This window comes from Vipera ursinii (assembly GCF_947247035.1).
Source record: "Vipera ursinii genome assembly, chromosome: 2".
In the NCBI taxonomy this organism is placed as follows: Eukaryota; Metazoa; Chordata; class Lepidosauria; order Squamata; family Viperidae; genus Vipera; species Vipera ursinii.
In genome coordinates, this window is record NC_139513.1 from 202,947,947 (window position 1) to 202,973,187 (window position 25,241).

Below are 25,241 nucleotides of genomic sequence, written 5' to 3' on the forward strand. Positions count from 1 at the left end.
AAGGAAGCAGGCGATGTATCCTATAGTGTACAAATATATAATTTTCTAGAACTGGTGACTCAACCATCAAATTGTGATATTCAATAATTAGAATAATTTGTGAGATAAGATATGCTTGTAGTATCTCCATAACAATGCATCTCTCTCTCTCTCTCTCTCTCTCTCTCTCTCTCTCTCTCTCTCTCTCTCTCTCTCTCTCTCTCTCTCTCTCTCTCTCTCTCTCTCTCTCTGTGTGTGTGTGTGTGTGTGTACATATGTTCTGGCATAAATGTTCTTGGGTACTTTTGCTACAAAACATTTACTTTTCTGAAGGGAGGTAAGATGGTAATAGATGAGGATTCTAGAAATCTGAACATTTCTCTCTTACATTAAATTATAGAATATCATTTTTAGGATTAGTGGACTTTTATCTTATTATTTTAGATTGACTAGTTTTTCTTTTTTTGTGTTAAGATGATGTTTTGGGAATATCAGTATGTGCACTCCACCCTGTTCCTGGTTTTTTAAAAATTATTTCATGACCCATTACAGTCATTTTCATTTATAGCAGTACTTTTATTTTATCTCACAGCTTGTGATTTACAGTATTTATGAAGGTGGAGTGTACTGCATCAATTCACCTTCCATTTGTGTGTTGATGTGGCATTTATATTACATAGGAGTAATTTTTTTTCTGATTTTTTTTCTTGTATCACCAGTGCACCTATTCCATTCTTCCATCGCTGTGCTCCTGTGAACATTTCCTGCTATACCAAGTTTGCAGAAGCCCTGATCACCTTTGTCAGTGACAGTAGTGTCTTGCACAGGCTGATTAGTGGAGTAATGACCTGCAAAGAGATTATATTGGGACTTTGCTTGTTATCACTAGGTAATTTTTTTTTCATTCTTAGCTATTTCTGTAGTATTGAACAACTTCTATCCCCACAATATGAAAATGACGCATGCTCATTATTAACTCGTACAGTATAGGAATCTATTCCAAAAAAAATGTTTCTTATCCATCTTCTGACTTAAATGCTTTTTAAAACATGTGTGCATTGATTCTCCTTATATTTAAGTAACGTGGAGATTTTAACCTATGAAAGCTGAATTATTTGAAGGCACAACGTTGCATTTTCATTGTGGTAGCTAAAGAAATCTAGCTATATAGATATATTTATTGCTATATACAGTTATATAGCTATATAGCTTACTTAGCGATAAAGAACCATACATAAATTGCTCTAGGCTCATCAGATAAATACAGCTGCAGGTACATTAAAAACAAATTAAAAGATTAATCCTTTACCCTAAAGTAAATGTCAGGATTGCCACTACTTTAATGCAAATACCCAAATACTATTGTGTGCAATAAAGGGAACTTGACTTCATTTAGTAAAAATTACCATTCATTGTTAAGAAAGAAATCCTGGCTTTTATATAGAATAACTCAGCTAACCAAATAGTAAATAAATAAACAGGCAAGCATGTTTTTGTTTTTCCAATTGAAGTATTCTTTCACTTAAAATGAATTTAACTGATGAATTTAGATGAGGATGAATAAGTGGAAGGAGGCAATATATCCATGGACACTTTTCACAGGTCCCAAATTGGCCTCTTTGGAGGGGATGCTTTGAAGGATCTAAAGAAAGTTGTTACAATGAAACAATGTAACAAAGTGAAAGAATTAGCCAAATGCAGATAAGAATACATAATAGACTGCATCCAAACCTGAATATTATCTGTCTGCGCATTCTGGCATGATTATAGTGCGATAAGGACTCCATAATGAAAGCAATGCAGGCTTATTTGTCTATATTGACATTATTTTGTTCTTTTATTGGCAACAGTCAAGAATTCCCACAGCTATAAAACATTACATCTCCCTAAAGTTCATATTTTATTTCAAATGTTTCAGGGCAAAGATTTGGTATAGTTTTAATTAGAATTAGTGTGCATAATATTGTGGAATTAATTAGCTGATCTTTCCAACACATAGTTTAAAGAGTGCAGTCCTAATGAAAAATTCTTAACTCTTATCGACTTGATTGTTAAAGTAAATATGATGATAATAAGAGACAACTGTCCTTGGTATGGTCTTACATTGAGCCAATAGTTTTGAATGAACAATATTCATTAAATATTCCTTATAATACATAACACATACACACACACACACACGCACATCAGATGATAATAAGATTTAGGGTTATTTGCAATAGCTGAAAATCCATAACTTTCTCAAGCTATTCATTTTGGGATAATGATAAAACACCTAGCAGTGTGATAATTACATTTTTTTTTCATCAACATAGTAGATTGAAAAATACTTTTTAATCACTTGAAAGCCTTTACCTCTCTGGATATTTATGTCACAGTCAATGGGAAATGAATATCCTCAAACTTGATGAATATTGATAATCTCAGCTAAAGTTAGCAAATGAGCACAAGTGTATAAGTTAATCTTCACAGTATCAATGTTTGCTTAAGTATATTAAAGATCACATTTAGGAAACTGTTCACCTATGCGTTCCTCAGTTTGCTGATACTTGCTAATATTACATATTCATTATCCTGCAATTTATGTTTATGTATTTATGGGTACTTGGATGCGCATTCATACATAATGTAATAGAATTCATTACTTCTGATGTTAATTACATTAAAAGTAGTATCCCTACCCAATGATACATGCAGTCCAGAAGGAGTTGCAGCTTTTCATGCTCTTCTAAGCCGCCCTATCTGTTGTTGGTATTTTAGATATGTTTCAGTATGAAACAAAATACCACAAACAATATAGTGAAAACGCAAGACTTTCACATTCCAAACAAAGCACTAGATATGTAAGAGTTAGCTCAATGAATTACCTGATCAAACTGAAGCATAAAATAGTACGTGGTTCTTCTCACAGTTTTACATCCTTACTCATCCTCGACATGATGTTAAGCATGTGTGTCTGCATGCAACCTTTTGGGTTTTGCTCATCATGAGTTGTATGATGCTTTTGCAACTCATGATAATAAATGTGCTGTTCTATCATGTCATTTAATCTTTTGTTGTATGTGCCTGCATCTCTTTATATATTATAGGTGTGTATATATAAACACTGGTACCTAATCTGTACATAGGCTTGTTTTATTTCATTTAGAACTGGAAAGCTGAATAGAGTAGCTTAACCTGCACATTGTTGTACAGAAAAGTTAAGAATAAACGCAAAAAAAAAATCTCTAATTTTAAATTATATTACTGCAGCCATTATTTTTGGGTGTTTGTGGCTTGAATAATTAACCTGTTTATTCTGTTTTGTTTCTCTGCAGTGCTTTCCATGATTTTGATGGTGATAATCAGATATATTTCAAGAGTACTTGTCTGGATCTTAACAATTGTTGTTGTTTTAGGCTCACTTGGTAAGCAAATAAAAATATCCTGTCTCCTCAGATTGCATATGTGTGCCTTTTTCTCTTATGTTTAAACCATTTTGCTATTGTTTATCATTTTTTTCAAAACCATTCTCTCTGCTTTATGATTATTGAAGTAATCAGAAAAGGCCTCCACTTGCATGCTTTCTTTATCATGTGATCCTGGCAATAAAGTAATGAAAGGGATAATTGTTCAAATGTTAGTTTAAAGGCAGTATGTAATGGCCAGCACAATGAAGAAGATCATTGGTGTTGTTTTATTGGAAAGTAACCCTGGAACTGCTTAACTACCATCTGAAAAGCAGAATAGGCTTTTTTTATTAATAGTCTGAGATACGGGATATTTCCAGATAGCATTAAGAACAAGTTTAGGCATTACATTTGCCAGAAGAACCTATCCTCAAAACAAGTTTACCTTTTGCACTGCAAACCTTAGGACTTAAAATAATGATTTCATAAGTTTCACCACAGTCTACATTGATGTTATTTATTGACAAGAATGGAGCAGTGACTTGTACTCTGGGATGAGAAACATCTCTAGTTGTTCCTTCAACCCTATCCATTTACACTGCATTGGAAGAAAGGGGGGGGGGAATTCGAAACAATAAAATAGATGTTCTTACCTACTTCACATTGCCGCCACCAAATCACTCCCTGTCTCCCAAGCCATTTTTATATGCCAGAAGATTTGGGGGTGGAAAATACTTGGTAGCAGTTATAAGTCAAACTAGATTTTGTGGGGATGATCTCAGTATACATGGTGAGTTGTTCTAAAATATGGAAATATGTGTATTGGAAGAGAAAAAGTGATTTTTCAAGTGTCAAAATACATTTGTTGGTATTTACAATTTATATATCCATGAATGTGAGCCCCTGTCATCAAATCTATAGAATACTGTCCTTAGTTGGAAGATAGACTCCATACATTTGAAAGGAGGAGGAGAAAACAAGACCAAACATAGATTATAAATTATATTAAAGCTTTAATACATGCATGCAAATTAAGCAGTGCAATTGATAGAAATAGTAATTGATACTCAAAATTGCAAACAGTATTTTATATGTCTTATCTGATGGACCTCACATTGTGGTTTAATAGAAAATAATGGTTATTTCCTTGTTTCATATCAGCACATATGTAATTCTTCAGACATAACCACTTGTTTAGAAATGACCATAAAGAAATGGAGTCCACTTCAGAAAACATCAATAGAAGTGAATGGGTATCAACACAATTTGTTCTTGATTAGACTATGCATAATCTTCACTATCTTATTATATGTCTCTCATATATTTCCAGTTAAAATTGGGATAGACATTTCAGTCTTGTTTGTGATGTATTGTTCTAAATCTGTTAGACTTTAAAACTAAAAGCATGTCATTTTGGAGATTATAATGAGCTGTCAATATGTTGTTCCAATTTTCCTAAATATTACGGAGCCTATTTTCTTGTAGACAATTAGAAATAAAGTGCTTAAAATGGTGGCCAAAGAAAAATTATGTATGAAATCAGAGTCTAAAATTAGAGCATTTATGAACTGACATTTCACTGCTTAGTAAATTGGCAGTTTCTTTAGCTGTTGCATATGATCCAACTAACCCATCTGCTGAAAACGTACAATTCAGATGAATGAATATTTTTATTATGGTCACTGGCCAAAATTTGAAACAAACAGAGAAAAATAAAGTAAAAAATAAAACAAGATAAAATATTATAACGGATGGTGGATACATCTGAGGATAAAAGTTTGCCTGATTTTGTAGGCGTTATAATTTAGCTATGTTCAAAGAGACTGAATCCTATTGATATGATAACAAAAACAAAATTTCCAAAGTGTTTTATCAGATAAGGAATTATAGGTAGGTTGTTGAGTGCTTACACAGTATACAGGGGAAGTAGAAAGCCTACATACCCCTGATAAAATGCCAGGTTTTTGAGATGTTAAAAAAACCCCAATCAGACCCAAGATAAATCACTTCAGAATTCTACCTTTACTATAACATATAAGCTGTATAATTCAGTTGAAAAACAAACTGAAATCTTTTAGGGGGGAAAGTAACACTAAAACATACAATAGCATGGTTACATAAGTGTGCCTATCCTTAAAGTATTGCTTTATTGAAGGATTTTGATTTTATGACAGCATTCAGTCTTTTAGGGTAAAAGCCTATCAACATGGCGCATCTTGTCTTGGAAATCTTTGCCCACTTTTCCTTGCAAAAGCACTCCAAATCTCTCAGATTGCAAGGGTATCTGCTGTGCACAGCCTTCTTCGGGTCACCCCACTCCAAATTTTTAATTGGATTCAGGCCCAGGCCCTGACTGGGCCATTCCAAAACTTTGGTCTTCTTCTGGCAAACCCATTCTTTTCTTGATTTGGAAATATGCGTTGAGCTGTTGTTATGCTGAGGGATGAATTTCCTCTTCATAGCCAGCGTTTTAACAGAGGCCTGCATTTTAGGCCTCTGTTTTGTACCAAACTTTTTGTACCAAAATTCACTGATCTTTGGAACTGTTCATAATTCCCTCCACCTTGACGAAAGCCCTATTTCCAGCTGAAGAAAAGCAACCCCCAAACATAATACTGTCACTGTCAAGCTTCACTGTGGGTATGATGTACTTTTGGAAATGTCCAGTGTTGTTCCTGTGCCATACCTAATTTTTGGAATTATGGCCAAAACGTTCAGCCATGGTCTCTTCAGACCATAACTCATTTTCCCACATGCTTTTGTCTGACCTGATGTAGGTTTTTGCAAAATGTAGCCAGGCTTGGGTGTTTTTCTTTCTGAGAAAAGGCTTCTGTCTTGCCAACTTACTCCATAGTCCAGACATGAAGCATACAGGAGATTGTTGTCACACATATTTCACAATCAGTACATGCCAGAAATTCTTGGACCAGTTTTCTTGGGGTTTTTTCCATCAAGTTTGGAGGGACATCCAGTTCTTGGTCCTGTCACTGGGGCGCCATATTTTCTCCACTTGTTGATGATTCTTCACTGTGTTCCATGTATATCCAGTGCCTTGAACATTTTGTGTACCCTTCTCCTGACTGATATTTTCTAACAATATCAAAGCGCTTTGTAAGCTCTTTGCAGACCATGACTTCCACTGTAAGAAGCAACTGAGTAAATGTTAGAACAACTGAACTTTAATTGATGGTAGGTGTGTACTGACTACCGTTTATTATCAGTTTGAATGTGACTGTTTAATCTTGAACACAGCCATATCTCTACTTACAAGAGGGTTGTAAACACGCAGAATAATAAAACAGTAAAACATTAATTGAATTGGACGGCTTGTATGTTATATTAAAGGTAGGAAGAATTCTGAAGTGATTTAACTTGGTCTTTACCTGGCATTTTAATTGATTGTGTAGATTTCTATAGTTTCAACAACTCCTTGTCCATAGGAGCACAGTCTTAGCTCATAGGGGAGTTTTTTTGTATTGGCACTCCAAAACTGCTGTGAGGAGAATGTTAAAGTTACTAAAGTTAGTGCTCTTCAGAATTTGGACACAAGTTGTGAGGTGTTAAGTTTCTCATAGGTTTGTTAAAAAGGGACTTGACTGTTGAGAAATACGTTAAGTAGAGCAGACTGGACCTGTTGGGCTTCCAAGTCTTTGATACATTGTTTAAATGTACTGAGTGCACTTCACAATTCATCATTTGGAAAGCCTCCATGGAGAAGCCTGAGATGTTAATGTTTTTGTAAGATACTCCTGAACCATATTAATTTATAATTACCCTCATTAATGGAAGAACCCAAATCTGTGGGGGGGAAACTATAACTTCAACCATTGTGCTGTGATACAGGTCTATGAATCTATTTTGATTAGATAGTTTTGTCTGCCTCCTTAATACTGTGTTTGGAATACAAGGGGCTGCGTGGAATATAGCCCTTAGGAATTTACATTGGATTCTCTTAAGAGGACTAAAGGAAGTGTAAAGTCCTAGTTTGCCACTAAAAAAAGTAGTTGTGTATGAACCTTAGATGAATAAAGTTTTGCTGTTGCTGGGATGTACCGTGCTGCTTTCATGAAGAAAAAAAATGAATTGCAGCCACTGTTTTCTAGCATTTTGTATCACATAATGTTAGTGTGTCTTGCATTTGGTGTAGCTGTGGAAAACCATGCACAAATATTTAGAGGATTTCACTTGTTTTGATATTCTGGTTATTTATCCTGCTGGTGTATAGTTAATATCAAATTAGTATCTGTTAATTTTTAAATGAAGCAAGAAAAGTCCTTCCAGATCAGAGCAAAAGTTCATTTAGTTTGGGAACTTGGTTCCAGATGTGCCAGCCAGATATTTTCCAAAGTCCCATAGCACACCGCTTTATCCATTTTACTGCTAGAATTTTCTTAAGCACTGAAATTTATCTCAGAATCTATGAGAAAACAAGCACAAATATCTTAAATTGCTTTACAACTTGGCTAGAAGAAAAATAAGGGTTGACTTATTTTCAGTGTTTCAACCTTCACATATGTTATGCCTCCTTAATTAAGGTATTATCTTTTTTGGATATCTAGTTCAGCCTAGTTAGCGACAAATGATTTCCTGTAATGGTGGGCAGTTTGCTCTGACAAGCAAAAATAAAGCAGAGGATCACATGAAAAGGTAGTAACTGTTGTTTCATCCACCATTTTAAAGAGGGTACAGTATATATTTAGCACTCCAGACTACTTACCCAGAATTAAAGCAATTAGAAGATATGGATGGCAGATCATAGACTGCCTACCACCTGCTTTAACAATAGTTAAAACATTATTTGAATTCTAAAGCTACTAGTAGGAAAGTTTGATGCCTAATTTAAGATTTCAGTCATAGGTTTGTCTCTCTTTCCAGTCCTTTTTGAGGAAAGATTGATTAGCTCTAATTGTCATTGTTGTCAACATGGTGTTTAATGGTTCTTTATGATTCAAAAATGACTTGCATTCTGTTCCGGGAAATCATCCCTCTAAGTTGTTTGTGTACATATAATTAAGATTATCTCAGAGATAGGAAGCCTTTCAGGTGGGGGGTTTGGGGTTTTGAAAGTGGGTTGGGAGTGCTTTCGTACAAGGCTGTCGTGGAGGAAGCTTGTGTCATAGAAAAATCATTTCTATGGTGGAAATGGCAAGTCACAAAACATCAATATCAATTTGGTTAATCATCAAAGTTTACATAAAGATTTATTAAGCAGAATGAGGTTATTGGCAATGATTAGAAATCAGACCAAAATATTATAGTAGTGGCAGAAAGTAATATTTATATTGCAGAATGATTTCACATTGATGAATTCAGGGAGTTACACTTCATGGAGTATAAAAGTTCAAAAGTGAGGAAAATTATAAGGCATAGTGATATAAGCTGCAAAATTAAAACATTTATGTAGATTTTCCACGCTCTAATTGCCACTCTTTTTGCACATGCACTGCTTAAGAGAGGTCTAATGAAATAAAAGGTAGTATTTCTAATATTTTGTAAAAAATACTCTAATTTGAAATAATAAAAGACAGGAGATTAGCAATCTGTGGTAATGATGATGATGATGATAATGATATTTGATCCCAACTTTTATATGCTGTATATAACTCTGGGGGCAAACGTACCTAATACTCCTGCCTATTTTCCCCACGACCACCCCTCTGTGATGTGGGTTGGGCTGAGAGAGCATGACTGGCCCAAGATCACCCAAATGGCTTTGTGCCTACGGTAAGCCTAGAATTCAGAGTTTCCTGGTTTCTAGACCAGAACCTGAACAAATACACCAAGTTGGCTCTCTGATGCTCAGTTGCGACACAAGAAAAAAAAAGTGTTTATACAATTCTTGAAAATTTTTCAGTATATAGAATATACTCAAAGCGGCTTTTATAAAAATCTGTAAAAACAATAGCAGAAATTTGTTTTTTAAAATTTTTAACGTTTCCGTGTCCTTTAAGATGTAAAGTTGTTGCTTCAGCCAAAATTGTATATTTCAAAGAGAATGGAATAGTTCAGTTAATGGCAAACTATGTATTTGTTGGATGATGGAAAAATAAAATGGGTACTTTTTTTGGGTCATCGCAGTCGAAAATCTCAGTTCTAGCCAGTGAAACAGGTGGAGCAAGGCCAAATCAGCATAGTCTGTTGATTTAGGTTATCTGTTCCTGCTTCATAAAACCATGCCTTTCTTGTCCAATTCAGAGCAAACCCACCCATAAACCGAGACCAGCTTTTGAACTTTGATTTCAGGCTCAGCAAGTAGAGGCAGCAAACAAACAAGCAGTGTTTGTGCAGTCACAAGCACATCTCCGCAAAACTCCAAATACACATAAGCTTGCCTGCAAATAAATTGAAAAATGTGAGTTGAAGCGTGGTCAGATTTCAGAGTTTCTGGAAGCAAAAAGCACAAAGGAAATCCAAAGAAGAACAGTTGTTCCCAAATATTTATTGCCAGATAGCAGTGGCTTTTATGTAGTACGTTTTCTGGGTGAAAGGAGGGGAACGAGGTGAGAAAGCAGGCAGAGCATCTTTGGCCTGGTCAGCACATAGGGACTGGACAGTTGCCCTGGATCAGGTTCTTCATCATCGGACTCTACAACTACAATGAATGATTGCAGAGTCAGTGCCAGGTGCGTCATTATTCATTCCCGAGGAGACACCTGGTATCTCCAAGGCAGGCTGCTCAGTACCAGAGTCTGTCAATCAAGCTGACTGTGATACTCCTGGCATAGAAAACTTTACTCTCTTCTAATTATGGAACATAAATAAAGCCAAACCCTTTTTAATTAGTTGTCTTCGGAGAAATCAAAGTACCACTCTTGTTCCCATATTTAATGTTAACCCTAGCTTTATCTCAATATGGCCTGGTGTAGTAGAAAATGAAACACTACAAATTATTTGCATGCATATTTTTCCCCCTCCCTTTTCTGAAATTGATGCGCACTACATTTTTCCCTTTGTGTATACACAGGTGGCACAGGGGTATTGTGGTGGCTGTATGTTAAAATGTGGAAGTCTCCCAATGGCACGCTTACTGTTGAACAGCTTCAAATCGCCAAAGACAATCGTCAGGCCCTCCTGATTTATGCCATTGCAGCTACCATCTTCACAGTGAGTATCTGATGGCTGTCAAATTAGGTCATGTGAAAAAGGCCTGTGTAAGGGAGGGTAAAATTTATATGTGTGCCTTCAGTTCAGTCTTGGCTCCTGGTGACTGCCTGAACAAGTCCCAGCAGTTTTCTTGGCAAGGCTTTTTGGAACTGGTTTGCCCAGACCTGTTTTCTAGGGCTGAGAGAAAGTGACTAGCCCAGGGGTAGGCAACCTTGCTCTTTTATGACTCGTGGACTTCAACTCCCAGAATTGAGCTGGCTCAGGAATTCTGGGAGTTGAGGTCCACGAGTCATGAAAGAGCCAAGGTTACCTACCCCTGGACTGGCCCAAAGCCACCCTGGCTGGCTTAGATACCTAAGGTATGACTAGAACTAGAAGTCACTGTCTCCTGGCTTCTACCCTAATGGCTTAATCACTACACCAAACAGGGTCTCTTATCAGGGAAAGTGAGTAATCAAGTATACATCTTTGGGGTTGATTTATTTTAAATAAGTACAAAAAAAGAACTGCAAAAGAAAGCATTCTGATAGATGGGACGTGCAGCATACTGGTCATATGTAATCAAGAAATAATATTATTTCCTTACACTAATATGGGAAACTGCTTTGAGACCAACTGTTATTAGTAGGTGCCTACTGGAATTAAGTTTACTTCATATTATTTTGTGTTGACATTTTTACTTATGTAGTTAAATATAAAAATTTTGGGAGTTCTGAGTAGGAGATATTTTGCCTTATTTCAATAGATACATTTAACCTAAAGTTTATTATGGAATCTCTTTCCTTTTTCAGGTTATCTTACTATTAATAATGTTAGTTATGCGCAAAAGAGTAGCTCTCACCATTGCCTTGTTCCACGTGGCTGGCAAGGTTTTCATTCACCTGCCACTGCTTGTCTTCCAGCCATTTTGGACTTTTTTTGCCCTCATCCTCTTCTGGATATATTGGATTATGGTCTTGCTGTTCCTAGGTATCACTGGTATGTGCTGTGTAGTTTAAGACTTTTTGTTTATTTCTTTGCTTGCAACTCCAGAAAAATGTTGTGCTCTTATCTTTATAGATTAAATCAAATCAAATTAAATCTTAAGAATCTAAGAGCCTTCTTTGAAATATATTATTATTATTATTATTATTATTATTATTATTATTATTAATAATAATAATAATAATAATAATAATAATAATAATAATAATAATAATAATAATAATAATAATTTTATTTGTATACCGTCCTTCTCCCGAAGGACTCAGGGCAGTGAACAGAGCAATACATGTTAAAAAACAAGAATACAAAAATTAAAAGAGATTAAACAAGATGCCCAAAAACTACAGCAATAAGTTAAAATACATTAAACAACAATAAAACCCATCACCCATCAGGCCAGGCCGGCTTGTTCGAACAAGTAGGTCTTTAGATCGCGCCGGAAGGAGCGAAGGTCGGGGGCCGCCCGGAGCTCAACCGGCAAGCGGTTCCATAGGTCTGGTGCGCCCACAGAGAATGCCCTCCCCCTGGGGGCCACCAGTCGACATTCTTTGACCGGTGGCACCCTGAGGAGGCCCTCTCTGTGGGAGCGCACTGGGCAGAAGGAAGTTGATGCCGGCCGCAGGTGCTCCCTAAGGTATTCCGGACCCTTGCCATGTAGGGCTTTGATGCGTTTTGTTTCAATTACCTCACTGCTGAATGACCAGTGATTGTACAGTATACGTACAGATGCAATCAAAAGTATTAGCACCTTTCCATTTTTTCCCGTAGAGAATTCCAATTTGCCTTGTAATAGGTTGAACCTGACACCAGAAGGCTCAAACACATATCATCACTCAGTCTTACTAGGACTGAGTTTGAGATTTTCCTCCCCATCCAAATCACTACAGATAGCCCTGACCTAGGAGCATAACTGAGCCTGGAATTGCAGTCATAAGTCGTTGTAGTCATTAGTCAAGGCATCACCTGATAGGATCCTAGTTTTTGGCATTTTTTGCATCAATCATTAAGCAACTACTGTGGTCATTAAGCAAATCCATTTTCCCCAATGGGTGGGGGTTTTTTGTCGTAAACCAGAAGTAAACACTGGAAACCCACAAAAAAGGTCACAAATCAGAGTCATGTGACCATAGGATGCTGCAAATTACCATGAAGGTGAACCAGTTTCCAAGCACTCAAATGACAACACATGAACCTGGGGTGGGGATGTAGCTGCTGTAATGTTGAAAGTGCTTTGTAAATAGCTCTAGGGAGGTGCATAGTAACTTTGAATGGCTGTTAAGTGTCCGGCTGTAAATCAAGGACTACCTATGGAGTCTCCAGACATTGGGACTTGAGTGCAGCAGCATTGCTTGGCCAAACCAGGAACCAAATGGTAACAGAGAGCCAGTGGGTTCTTCTCTCCTAAAGTCCTGGGTGCCCTATTAGTGGAATTTTTCAAGAAAATATTGGATAGTCATTGTCTAGGGTGATATGAGGATTTCTGCACTAGGCAATAGATTGGATTAGAAGACTTCCCAGGTTCCTTCCACCTCACTTTTATATTTTATTTGCATTATTTTTACTAAAATATTTTGCCAAAGGCAGCTTCTATTATTTTATTAAAACCCCAAAACAAGTGTAAGTGTGACTCTTGTATGCAGACATTAAAAGGGCAGCTTTCTCATAGAATTAATGTTTTAAAGCCTTCCTGCCTTCCTTTCCTTCCAGGTAGTCCTGTTCAAAATGAGCAGGGCCTTGTAGAGTTCCGAGTTACAGGCCCACTGAAGTACATGTGGTGGTACCACATTGTGGGGTTAGTTTGGATCAGTGAATTTATTCTTGCCTGTCAGCAGATGACTGTAGCAGGGGCTGTCGTGACATATTATTTTACAAGGTGAGTGAGTCTGGACAATCAAATCATGAGCGATCCAACTTCCAAAAGTTGATCCAATTGAATCGTGAATGATCCAACTTCCTAAAGTGATCCAAATTTCAAAAGTAACTTTATGAAGTGAAATCTTCTAATCGGTAGTAGAATCTGTCAGTGATTCAGAAGCTTCATTCTTTCTGAGGTTTAGATTATTTGTAGTTTTATTTCCTGCCTGGATAAGAAACCAATTGAAATAGTCTACTGTGCAGAATAATGGATTTCTGAACCTGAGGTACTGGTGGCAGTCTTGACAACTGTCAATTTTTTAAATTTTATTTTATTTTTTATTTTAATTCCATTTATATCCCGCCCTTCTCCGAAGACTCAGGGCGGCTTACAAGCTTAGCAGTAGCCTTCATTCTATGTATATGCCTGCTTATTAGGGCTTTCACCCCCCCCCCAAGCGGCATTATTACAAAGTCAGCTTAATTGCCCCCAACAATCTGGGTCCTCATTTTACCTACCTCGGAAGGATGGAAGGCTGAGTCAACCTTGAGCCTGGTGGGACTCGAACCTGCACTAATTGCAGGCAGCTGGTGTTACTTAAGGAGGCATTAGCCCACTGCTCCACCAAGGCTCTTGTCTGTTTACCCTCTGCAATTGGAGAGAAGTGGAGCCCTTGATATGAATGCTCTTCTGATCCTCACCTAAACTGAGAGCAATTAAGTCAGGGGTGTCAAACTGCCGGCTCGCAGGCCAGATGCATCATAGCGAAACCACGCCCATTCCATTGCTGGCAATGGCAAAAATGGCGCGATACATCGTGACACGTCACATGACATGTCACGATTCGTCGTGACACGTCACATGACATTGCGAGTTTGACGCCCCTGAATTAAGTTAACAGAAAGGTGACTAGATCTCAGAGATGCAAGCTCAGTGTGAATTTTCATCCAGTCAAGTATGATGGAAGCTCAGCCTCCAAAATTCTTTACTTCTCTGTGGAGCTATTTTTTTTAAAAAAAAATCTGACCTTAAGAAAAGATGTATGAAATTCTTGCTTGTAAGTCAGTTCAAATATAAAATCATATACTGCATATTTTTCAAAAGTTGATGCGTGTATTTGTAATCAGTGTAGCTTTTCTGTCTTCTTTGCTGAAGTGATCATTCTCAAATCAAATCCCTTTCAGTACTTTGTTGCCAAACATTTTCAGCCATTTTGCTGGCCCAAGCCGCTGCCTATTTTTAAGCAGTGATCAGGACTACTCAGTTTCACCACCACTGTACTTAGGTGATGTAATTTGTTTTCTTAATACTTTATATGTCTTTTTTTTTAAAGAAAGGGATTAGTACAACATCACTCCATCCTTGACAAAAGCAACATTTACAGATTTGGGGCTGTACAAAATTTAGATTTGGAGCTCTTCACATTGCCTATAAATGCAGTACACTCTCACACTTCATAATTTTTATATTTTTTTCCCCACAGAGAAAAACGGAATTTGCCATTCACACCAATTCTGGCATCTGTCAGTCGTTTGATCTGTTACCACCTTGGAACTGTGGCTAAAGGTTCTTTCATTATTACCTTAGTGAAGATTCCAAGAATGATTCTCATGTATATTCATTCCCAAGTCAAAGGAAAAGTAAGGGGAAACCGAGTTTGCTATATAATCAAAAGTTATTAAAACTAACAGGAAAAAAGTATGAAAAATGCAGTGGTAGATCAGAACAGAGACCCGTGCAATCAGTTCAGTTCATGTGCTATGAAGTGGGAATGGGATATGGACCAGCCGTACCTCCCATATGTGTAAAATAAGTCCTATCAGATAAAAAAAAGGCACATGGAGCTTTTGGGAGACAGTGCATTTGCAGATGACATCAAGCTGGCAAGAATAGTCAACACTCCAGAAGATAAGCTTAAGATACAGAAGGATTTTGACAGACTTGAACATTGGGTCCTATCTAACAAAATGAAATTCAATGGTGAAAAAATGAGGTTCTACATTTAGGCAAGAAAAACCAAATACACAGGTATAGTATAGGTAGTACCAGGCTCAGTATGGTAGTAGTAACTGTGAGGGGGGTCTTGGAGTCCTTGTGGACAACCACTTACTGGTAAATATGAGCCAGCAGGGTTCTGCAGCTACCAAAAAAGTCAATGCAGTCTTAGGCTGCATTAAAAGAGGGATAGAATTAAGATCACATGAAGTGTTAATACCACTTTATAATGCCTTACTAAGACCACATTTGGAATACTGCATCCAGTTTTGGTCGTCACGACATAAAAAAGATGTTGAGACTCTAGAAAGAGCGCAGAGAAGAGCAACAAAGATGATCAGAGGACTGGAGGCTAAAACATGAAGAATGGTTTGCAGGAATTGGGTATGTCTAGTTTAATTAAAGAAGGACTAGGGCTAATATGACAGCAGTGTTCCAATATCTAAAGGCTGCCACAAAGAAGAGAGCATCAAATCTATTTTCCAAAGCACCTGAAGCCAGGGCAAGAAGTAACGGATGGAAACTAATCAAGGAGAGAAGCAGCCTAGAATGAAGGAGAAATTTCCTGACAGAACAATTAATCAGTGGAATGACTTGCCTCCAGAATTGTGGGTGCTCCAATACTGGAGGTTTTTAAGAAGAGATTGGATAATCATTTTGTCTGGAATGGTGCAGGGTTTCCTGCCTGAGCAGGGAGTAGGACTAGAAGACCTCCAAGGTCCCTTCCAAGTCTTACTATGTTATTTCTTTTGGCCAACCTATGCTACCTTATTCTCCTGCTACCCCTCACTGGCCTTTATCACTTTCTTCATCCCACCGTTGACAAAGCCGCCTCCATCTTCTTCCTTCCCCTTCACAAGGCCTTCCTGAAGCCTTGCACAGCTTCGGAATGAAGGCCTTGTGTAGGCAGCTGCTGCTCTGTGACGGGCCAGGTCAAGCACGTCTTAATAGCAGCAGGACGGAGAAGATGGGAACGGGGCAGCTGGATGGTAGAGGGCAGGGTGGTCAAAAGGGCAGAAATGCTGGGAGACAGATGGGTGGGGAAGTTGAAGCAGGGGTGAGCCCAGTGGGGCAGGAGTGGCATTAGGTCCAGGCCTGACAGCAGCAATCAGGACTACGGACACTGCCATTGTAAGTGATGGAATCATGCAGTGTTTTTTTACTAACAATTACAATTGCTTAGCAATGGAAATTCCGGTCCTAATTAGGGTCACTAAGTGAAGACTATCTGTTCAGCAATTCTGTTTATAAATTGTGAAAAATGTTTGGATATTACCAACTTCTAAACAGCAGACGAGGTAGATTCTTATGACCTAATGTGATATTAAGCTATAGCCATTTCTTGGTTAGCAGGCATAGCTTATATCATCATTGCAATAATGGAAATGGTAGTGTGCCAGCAAACCCTACTGCAGCCAAGTTCACCCAGAGATTTCTCCCCATAACTATATAAACAGATCAAGTTGAATGGAACCAGAAAGCAGGTGTCTTGCATATTTGATTTGGCTTTATATAACATAGCTATAATGAATAATTATTAACATTAGGTTTTGTTTACAAGAAAGTATTATGCAAACTGAATCCTATATTTGAAACTTTTCATCTAAAAAAGCATTCCGCGCGCTATTACAATGCAACTTCTTTCTTTTTCCTGATCATTGATATTTATATTATTACCGTAGGAAAATGTCTGTGCTCGATGTATTTTAAAAGCCTGCATTTGCTGCCTTTGGTGTGTAGAAAAGTGCCTGACTTACTTAAATCAGGTAAGATCATACTTAAAGCAGAGGATGAAATAATAATCACAGCACCTGTGCACTAAACGCATAAGTGCCTTTGCTGAAATTAAAATACAAGAGGTTCGTTGGTAGAAAATGACAACAAATGTGTTTTAGATGGCGCTGTAATAAAATATGGTAGCAATAGCACTTAGACTTATATATTGCTTCATAATGCTCTATAGCCCTCTCTAAGCAGTTTACAGAGTCAACATATTGCCCCCAACAACCTGGGTCCTCATTTACCGACCTTGGAAGAATGAAAGGCTGAGTCAACCTCAAAATTGAACTCCTGGCAGTGAGCAGTGAGTTAGCCTGCAATACTGCATTCTAACCACTGCGTTTGAATGCTGAAAGAAACTTGTGTAGAGATTGAATAGGTTGCAGAATGAAATTGTTACACAAAGAGTAAAAACTTTTTTTTCATATTTAGATATTATTAGCAAAGGATTATAATTATAATCGCATGTCGTTGAAGGATGTCTTCACTGAATGACATCAAACCCTTTTTGTAAACTATCCTTTGACTGCCATATTATAATTTTACACTTTTTGCTCTAACCTTGTGGTATTTGCCAGTTTTATGCAAATGTTGTTATAATGAGTTAGTTATATAATTTGTTACTTAGATTTATTCATTTCATTTCATTCATTTATTTGATTTCTATACCGCCCTTCTCCCTAGGGACTCAGGGCGGTTCACAGGGCATATATAAATAGCTATACAAAAATTAAAAGAGAATTAAACCATGCCCAATTAAAATACAACAATAATAAAATAATAAAAACCAATTAAAAAAACCCATATTCCCCATCAGGCCAGACCAGCTAATTCAAACAAGTGGGTCTTCAACCCGCGACGGAAGGATCGGAGGTCCGATGCCATCCGGAGCTCAACCGGCAGTTGGTTCCATAATGCCGGAGCACCCACAGAGAAGGCCCTCCCCCTGGGGGCCACCAGTCGACATTCCCTGACCGGAGGCACCCTGAGGAGGCCCTCTCTGTGGGCACGCACAGGGCGGAGGGGAGTTGACGCCGGCAGCAGGTGGTCCTCGAGGTATCCCGGACCCATGCCATGTAAGGACTTAAAGATGATAACCAAGACCTTGAACCTCACCCGGAAGACAACTGGTAACCAATGCAGCTCGCGGAGCAAAGGTGTAACATGGGAGTACCGGGAAACTCCCAAGACAACTCTCGCGGCCGCATTCTGTACCAGTTGGAGCCTCCGAGTAGTCTTCAAGGGAAGCCCCATGTAGAGAGCATTACAATAGTCTAGGCGAGAGGTCACGAGCGCATGAGTGACCGTACACAGGGCATCCCGGTCCAGATAGGGCCGCAACTGGCGCACCAGGTGAACCTGGGCGAAAGCCCCCCTAGTCACGGCCACTATGTGATCTTCCAGGGTAAGTCGTGAATCTAGGAGGACTCCCAAGTTGCGAGCCCTATCCACGGGGGGGTAAGAGCTCACCCCCCATAGAAAGCGATGGAACATTTTGAATGTCCCGGGATGCTGGAATGCACAGCCACTCAGTCTTGTCAGGGTTGAGTTGAAGTCTGTTCCTCCCCATCCAGACCCGAACCGCCTCCAGGCAACGGGACATCACAGCGAGGGCATCACTGGGGTGGTTTGGGGTCGAAATGAAAAGTTGGGTATCATCGGCTTATTGATGATACCCAACTCCAAAACCACGAATGATCTCACCCAGCGGTTTCATGTAGATGTTGAACAGGAGAGGCGAGAGAACCGACCCCTGAGGAACTCCACAAACGAGAGACCTAGGGGCCGATTTCTGCCCCCCTGCCAACACTGACTGCGAGCGTCCCAGGAGATAGGAGGAGAACCACTGAAGAACTGTGCCTCCCACTCCCAATCCCCTGAGACGCCGCAGCAAGATACCATGGTCGATGGTATCGAAAGCCGCCGAGAGGTCTAATAGGACTAGGACAGAGGAATATCCCCTATCCCGAGCCCTCCAGAGATCATTCACCAGAGCGACCAATGCCGTCTCTGTGCTGTACCCGGGCCTGAAACCCGATTGGTAAGGGTCCAAATAATCCGCTTCATCCAGGACCAGAGGGAGCTGATGCGCCATCACACTCTCAACAACCTTCGCAAGAAAGCGAAAGTTGGAGACTGGACGGAAGTTGTTCAATACAGCTGGGTCCAAGGCAGGCTTCTTGAGGAGAGGTCTCACCACCGCCTCCTTCAAGACGGTGGGGAAATAACCCTCACTCAAAGAAGCAGATATAACCGCCTGGAGCCAGCCTCATGTCCTCTCCCTAGCTGCATAAACCAGCCAGGAAGGGCACGGATCCAATAAACATGTGGTGGCGCTCAGCCTCCCCATAATCCTGTCCACTTCATCAGGGGTCACAGAATCAAACTCCTCCCAAATAACATTGACAAGACCGCCCGTGTCCTGATTGCCAGACTCTGCCCAGCTGGAGTCCAAACCGGTCCGAATCCGAGCGATTTTATCCGACAGATGTTGACTAAATTCCTTGGCACAACCCTGCAAGGGATCCTCCCTTACCTCCTGATTAAGAAGGGAGCGAGTCACCCTAAACAGGGCGGCCGGGCGATTATCTGCGGACGCGATGAGGGTAGAGAAGTAATTACACCTCGCCACCCTCATCGCTGCGAGATAAGACCTAACATAGGTTCTTAACCGCAACCGGTCGGATTCAGATCGGCTAGACCTCCAGCAGCTCTCTAGGCCCCGTTTCCGACGCTTCATCTCCCGGAGCTCCGCGGAGAACCATGGAGCTCGCTGGGATCTGCACCGGGTCAGGGGCCGCAAGGGTACAACCCGGTCAAGTGCCTCAGTGGCGGCCCTTTCCCAGGCTTCCACTAAGGCATCTGCCGAGTTGTGAGCAATGGAGGCAGGTGGGGACCCCAGCGCCGCTTGGAATCTATCAGGATCCATTAAGCGTCTGGGGCGGTACCATCTAATTGGCTCTGTACCCCCACGGCGGGGGGTGGCAAAACGGAAGACCAGCCGCAGGAGGTGATGATCGGTCCATGACAGGGGCACAATAAATGGAGAGCCCCCACCAAGATCATCCAGCCACCGTCCAGATAAGAAAATCAGGTCAAGGGTGTGGCCTCCCTCATGAGTTGGTTCAGAAATTACTTGCGTCAGGTCAATGGCCGTCATGGAAGCCATGAACTCCCGAGCTAGCTCAGATGAGCCTCCCAGGGATGGTAGATTGAAGTCTCCCAAAACTATAAGTTTGGGGAACTCAACCACCAACCCCGAGAGGATATCGAGCAGCTCGGGCAGGGCTGCCGCTGCGCGACTAGGCGAAATGTACACCAGCAGCAAGCCGAACTGCGCCCCAGAACCAAATCTCACAAAGAGAGACTCACACCCGACTATCTGAGGAACGGTGGTCTCCCGCGGACATAAGGTCTCCCTGATAGTCACCGCCACACCCCCACCCCTACCTTGAGCTCGTGGCTGGTGTAGCACCCGGAAGCCTGGTGGGCAAAGGTCAACCAAAGGGACCCCACCCTCTGGGCCCAACCAAGTCTCCGTGATGCAAGCCAGGTCCGCGTGCTCACCCTCAACTAAATCCCTAATGAGGGGAGCTTTGTTAACCACGGACCTGGCATTCAGGTACACCAGCCGGAGCTCAGGAGGCTGCACATCCTCGCTCCCGGAAACTCGGGGAAGAGGCAGAGGGTCGGAGCGCCTCACCGCTTGCAAATAGCGGAGACGGCCCTCCCGGTAACGATACAGCCCTCTGTCTATCCACCTGCTGCCATTCCCCGTCGTGGGAATCGGTAATCCCACGACCTGCTCATGAGCCCCGGAGACAACTTAAATGTCCTGTTTCCGCCCCCCAAAAAACCTACATTCTTAAATAGAAAAATAAAGTTCAAAGCAATATGAAAATATTAGACTATTCTCCTATGCTTCAGTACTTTAAAATTATTAATATCCTTCCCTCCCTTCATAGTGTACAACTACATCTTTTTTAAAAAAATGCTTGCAGAAACTAACCATTCTTATGCAAGAAATTGTTAACCGAAAAAAATGTCTTTTTTGATTAATCCCCAAAAGAATTAGTATAGGCATTACATTAATTTATGGTTTATCCAGATATAAACAGGTTTAGCCATATCCCAGATTTATATCCTTGCTGTTTGCTTTTGTCTCTTGCTGCCACTTGTACAGTACTTCAAATTATGGTTTCTGAAGTGAACTTGTTTACGTTGACATAGTTCACGCTAAGTACATTGGAAGTACATCAGCTTGGCTGTTCATATCTTGCTAAAACCTAATTTGGTCCATTGATCAGATTCATATAAATCATCTTCATTCTGATAATGGCTCAGGGGTGAGAGATATTTGTCAATGTAACGTCGTAAAGATTTTAGACAGGCAGAGCTTCAAATATGAGTTACGATTTGACCAATACAACCATGTCTTTCTTGCCCAGAATGCATATACAGCCACAGCTATCAACAGTACCAATTTCTGCACTTCAGCAAAGGATGCCTTTGTGATACTAGTGGAGAATGCTTTGCGAGTGGCTGCTATCAACACAGTGGGAGACTTCATGCTCTTTCTTGGAAAGGTAGGATTGAGGGGGGGGGGGAACGTCAATAACCCTCTCCAAGTAGCCTTCTTTATTTGAACCCAAAGCAATATGAATGTTGTCATTTAAAAAACTAAATCGTTAAAATTGCCTAGACGCTGAAGTTTAAATCTGTACCAAGAATGGTTGGATAATATGTTCAGGATTCTGGTTCTGATACCTCTTGGTATCCAGTGTGCTGTGCACAGTGACATGGCTTCTTCAAGCTATCTTCACATGGAAAAGAGGGGCGCTCTGCCTTGATGCCATCCGCCAAAATTGTTAACGTGGTTGATTGTGGACATGGTTTCAGCATATGCATTCAGAGAAAACAAAGGCCAGTGAGTTGTCCAGATTGACTCCAGTCAGTGGCTTCAAAGCAGAGTCTGATTCCTGGACAGTGTGAAATCTGGATTGAAATGAAGGCAGGACAAGAAGCAACGGATGGAAACTAATCAAGGAAAGAACCAACCTAGAACTAAGGAGAAATTTCCTGACAATTAGAACAATTAAATCAGTGGAAAAACGTCCCTCCAGAAGTGGTGGGTGCTCCAACATTAGAGGTTTTTAAGAAGAGATTGGACAACCATTTGTCTGAAATGGTATAGGGTTTCCTGCTTGGACTAGAAGACCTCCAAGTTCCCTTCCAACTTTTGTTATTCTGTTATTCTGCCTACTGGAACTAGCAATACCGATTAGAAATACTGAAACTCTTCTTTAATTCCAGTTAACCACTGTAGCCACTGTAGCAATATCAAATCAGCGCATCTCTGGTTTTGTTTGCTTAAGCCAATGTTCACATTGCTGTAGGATGCAAAGATCTATTTTCATACGTATTTTTCACACTTTGAAAATGCATTTGAAAACCCTTTTTTTTAAGGCTTGCATTTCTTGGACAGGTGAAAAAAATATTGAAACTGATCATATTACTTTTCTAAAACATACAACAAATATAGAATTAAATTAACTTTCCATTTTCAAACAGGGTTAGAGATTTGGAAATTGGTCTGGCTCTAGTATCTCCAGAGGATACTTCAGAGAATAGTGCAGTAGTTAACTAATCTCTCTCACACACATTTTAAATTGTCACAGTGTCTTGGGTTTTTTGCTGTTATAGCATTCAAGTCTTCAGGTCAACTTTAGTTGGCCTTTAGTGCTCCTCAATTTCAGTTTTAAAAAAATTGCAGACTACCATGTCTTTGCTTTGTCTTTGTCTCTTTGCTTTCTTGTCTCCCTAGGTCTTAATAGTGTGCAGCACAGGCTTGGCAGGGATCATGCTGTTGAATTACCAGCGGGACTACACAGTCTGGGTGCTGCCCCTTATCATTGTCTGCCTATTTGCATTCCTGGTTGCTCACTGTTTCCTGTCTATTTATGAAATGGTAGTGGATGTCCTTTTCTTGTGCTTTGCCATTGACACCAAGTATAATGATGGCAGTCCTGGAAAAGAATTCTACATGGATAAGGTCCTGATGGTAAGGGTCCTCCTATATTCCTGCACTCTCCAAAGTAGGAGGAATCATTAACTGCAAAAAAATAACTAGCAGGATGTTGTTTTCCTTAGGACCCGTTTTGAAATGTTTGCCAGTTTATTTGATGTAGCTATTTGTTTTCATCCCACACCATGTTAAAAGTTATTTGACAAGCTTCCAAAGATATTTTTTCGGTCTCTGTGATTTAATGAAAATAGCTTACCTTCGCCCAGATATATCTTTTCCAGCTGCCTCCACTGCTGAATAAGATAATAACCAGTCTTTCAATTCATTTTTAAAATGTAAACTAAGAAATGCTGTAGGCTCTTCAACATCAGCTAGAATTTTGGAGAAACCTATAGCTTTTCATTGAAGCAGTAGGCGTGGACTCCAGAAGATGGTAGAGGACAGGAAGGCCTGGAGGAATGTTGTCCATAGGGTCGCGATGGGTCGGACACGACTTCGCAGCTAACAACAACAACAACATAGCTTTTCATTGGTACTCTTGTGATATATATATTACAAACTACTTGAGTTTTCAGACCACACAGAATCAATGAAACATACATAGTGCACCTCCTCCTGTTTTCGTCTCAGAACAATGTTATGAGGTAGGTTGGGCTTGGAAGAGAATGAAGTAGGATCTGATGCTGCCGTACTCAACCACTACAGCATACTTCTCTCATTAAATATGTAATAAATAAAATAAATGTTAAAAAGTGGAAAGCATTATGGAAAGTGCATCAGTTATAGGATTTGTTGCAAGAACATTAAGCCATAATTTTGGCATTTCAAATAGCTTAACCTTTAACATGCGATCATTACAAGAGTTCTTTTGGATAAATGTCAAGGATCTGCTGACATTACTACTACATAGCAGCCAAAGGGAAGGGAGCGTCCAATAAGTGCATTAGCAGCAGGCCATTTGCCCAGACGACCAAGCTAACGCTGGGAGGGAATTGAAAAGTGGAAAGTTTTTAGGGAGCAGCAGCACAGTTTCCCAAGCAGCAGAGATTGTATTTATTTTTTTCGTCCTGTCTGGGAGCTGGTGACTTACAAGTTTGGGGATGGTATAATGCAATTATCGTAAGGGCCAGCTCTTCTTTAAAACCATGGTAGAAAAGGATTTAGTATTTTAGATTCCAGAAAATAACGCAGTGGGTTTTCTCTGCATTGTTTATTTTTTTAGGAATTTGTGGAGAACAGCAGAAAAGCATTGAAAGAAGCTGGCCGGGGGAATGGACCTGAAGGCAAGGAGCTCAAACCAATGGTAGGTCCAAGAGAAGAAATAGCTGCTCTTTTCCAAGAATTTCATTTGTACTTCCTGTCCCTTTCTATTTTCACTGACTGTGCTTCCTCAGAAGAAGTGTTTGTCATTTGTGTCACTCAGGATGTTTTGCTTTTTCTGTTTGTGAGCTTGCCTATTACCTGGATGGCAGAGTTTTTGTCACAGCTGAGAGCACCTCCCATAAAAGTAAGCTGAAAGGAACTGTATCTTTATTCTTCTCTGTGTTTATGTCACCAGTATTCTAAGGGCTAAAAACGGGGAAAGTGCTTATTTTAACGATGGCAATAGCACTTAGACTTCTACTACTTCATAGTGCTTTACAGCCCTCTCTAAGTGGTTTGCAGAGTCAGCTTCTTGCCCCCCAACAATCTGGGTCCTCATTTTACCAACCTCAGAAGGATGGAAGGCTGAGTCAACCTTGAGCCTTTCGGGGATCGAACTCCTGGCAGTGAGCAGTGAGTTACAACAAATACAAGTAACAAATACAGACCTACAAGTAAAGTGCCTAGGTAATCTACCTCTGATATCTCTTCCACTGCTCTGTCCTGGGTTGCTAGTGGAATTCTGCAAGAGCTTGCAGTTACATCCAGATCACATGACCCCTCAAAAGATGGCAAGCGTTCACCAGATCTGTGATTTCCACTTGGCTGCAACTATGATATATTTGGTTGGAAAGCTCAGAGGTGAAAGAAAGCGGTCCTATTTAATTCACGGTTGCCTTTTATTTCTGTTTGTATCAACAATCAGATTTATGGGTGTCTTTGAAGGGATGTTCTGCTTTGATGAAAGCTTGGAGAAACTATATTGTCA

General features: G+C 39.9%; 1 protein-coding gene across 2 annotated transcripts in view; it reads left to right on the forward strand.

The window, feature by feature from the left end:
* SLC44A1 (solute carrier family 44 member 1) overlaps positions 1 to 25,241 on the forward strand; it is a gene marked incomplete at its 3' end in the record, with an annotated part of 82,617 nt that overhangs the window by 52,096 nt on the left and 5,280 nt on the right. The window contains exons 6-15 of one of the 2 annotated variants that reach the window (XM_083352864.1): positions 699 to 868; positions 3,297 to 3,386; positions 10,333 to 10,472; positions 11,264 to 11,450; positions 13,164 to 13,329; positions 14,795 to 14,951; positions 16,989 to 17,072; positions 21,534 to 21,671; positions 22,910 to 23,146; positions 24,333 to 24,413. In XM_083352864.1, the coding sequence (XP_083208990.1) occupies positions 699 to 868; positions 3,297 to 3,386; positions 10,333 to 10,472; positions 11,264 to 11,450; positions 13,164 to 13,329; positions 14,795 to 14,951; positions 16,989 to 17,072; positions 21,534 to 21,671; positions 22,910 to 23,146; positions 24,333 to 24,413 (1,450 nt within the window). Of the gene's footprint in view, positions 1 to 698; positions 869 to 3,296; positions 3,387 to 10,332; positions 10,473 to 11,263; positions 11,451 to 13,163; positions 13,330 to 14,794; positions 14,952 to 16,988; positions 17,073 to 21,533; positions 21,672 to 22,909; positions 23,147 to 24,332; positions 24,627 to 25,241 lie in introns of those variants that run through there. The other variant, XM_083352863.1, reaches the window with a different exon arrangement.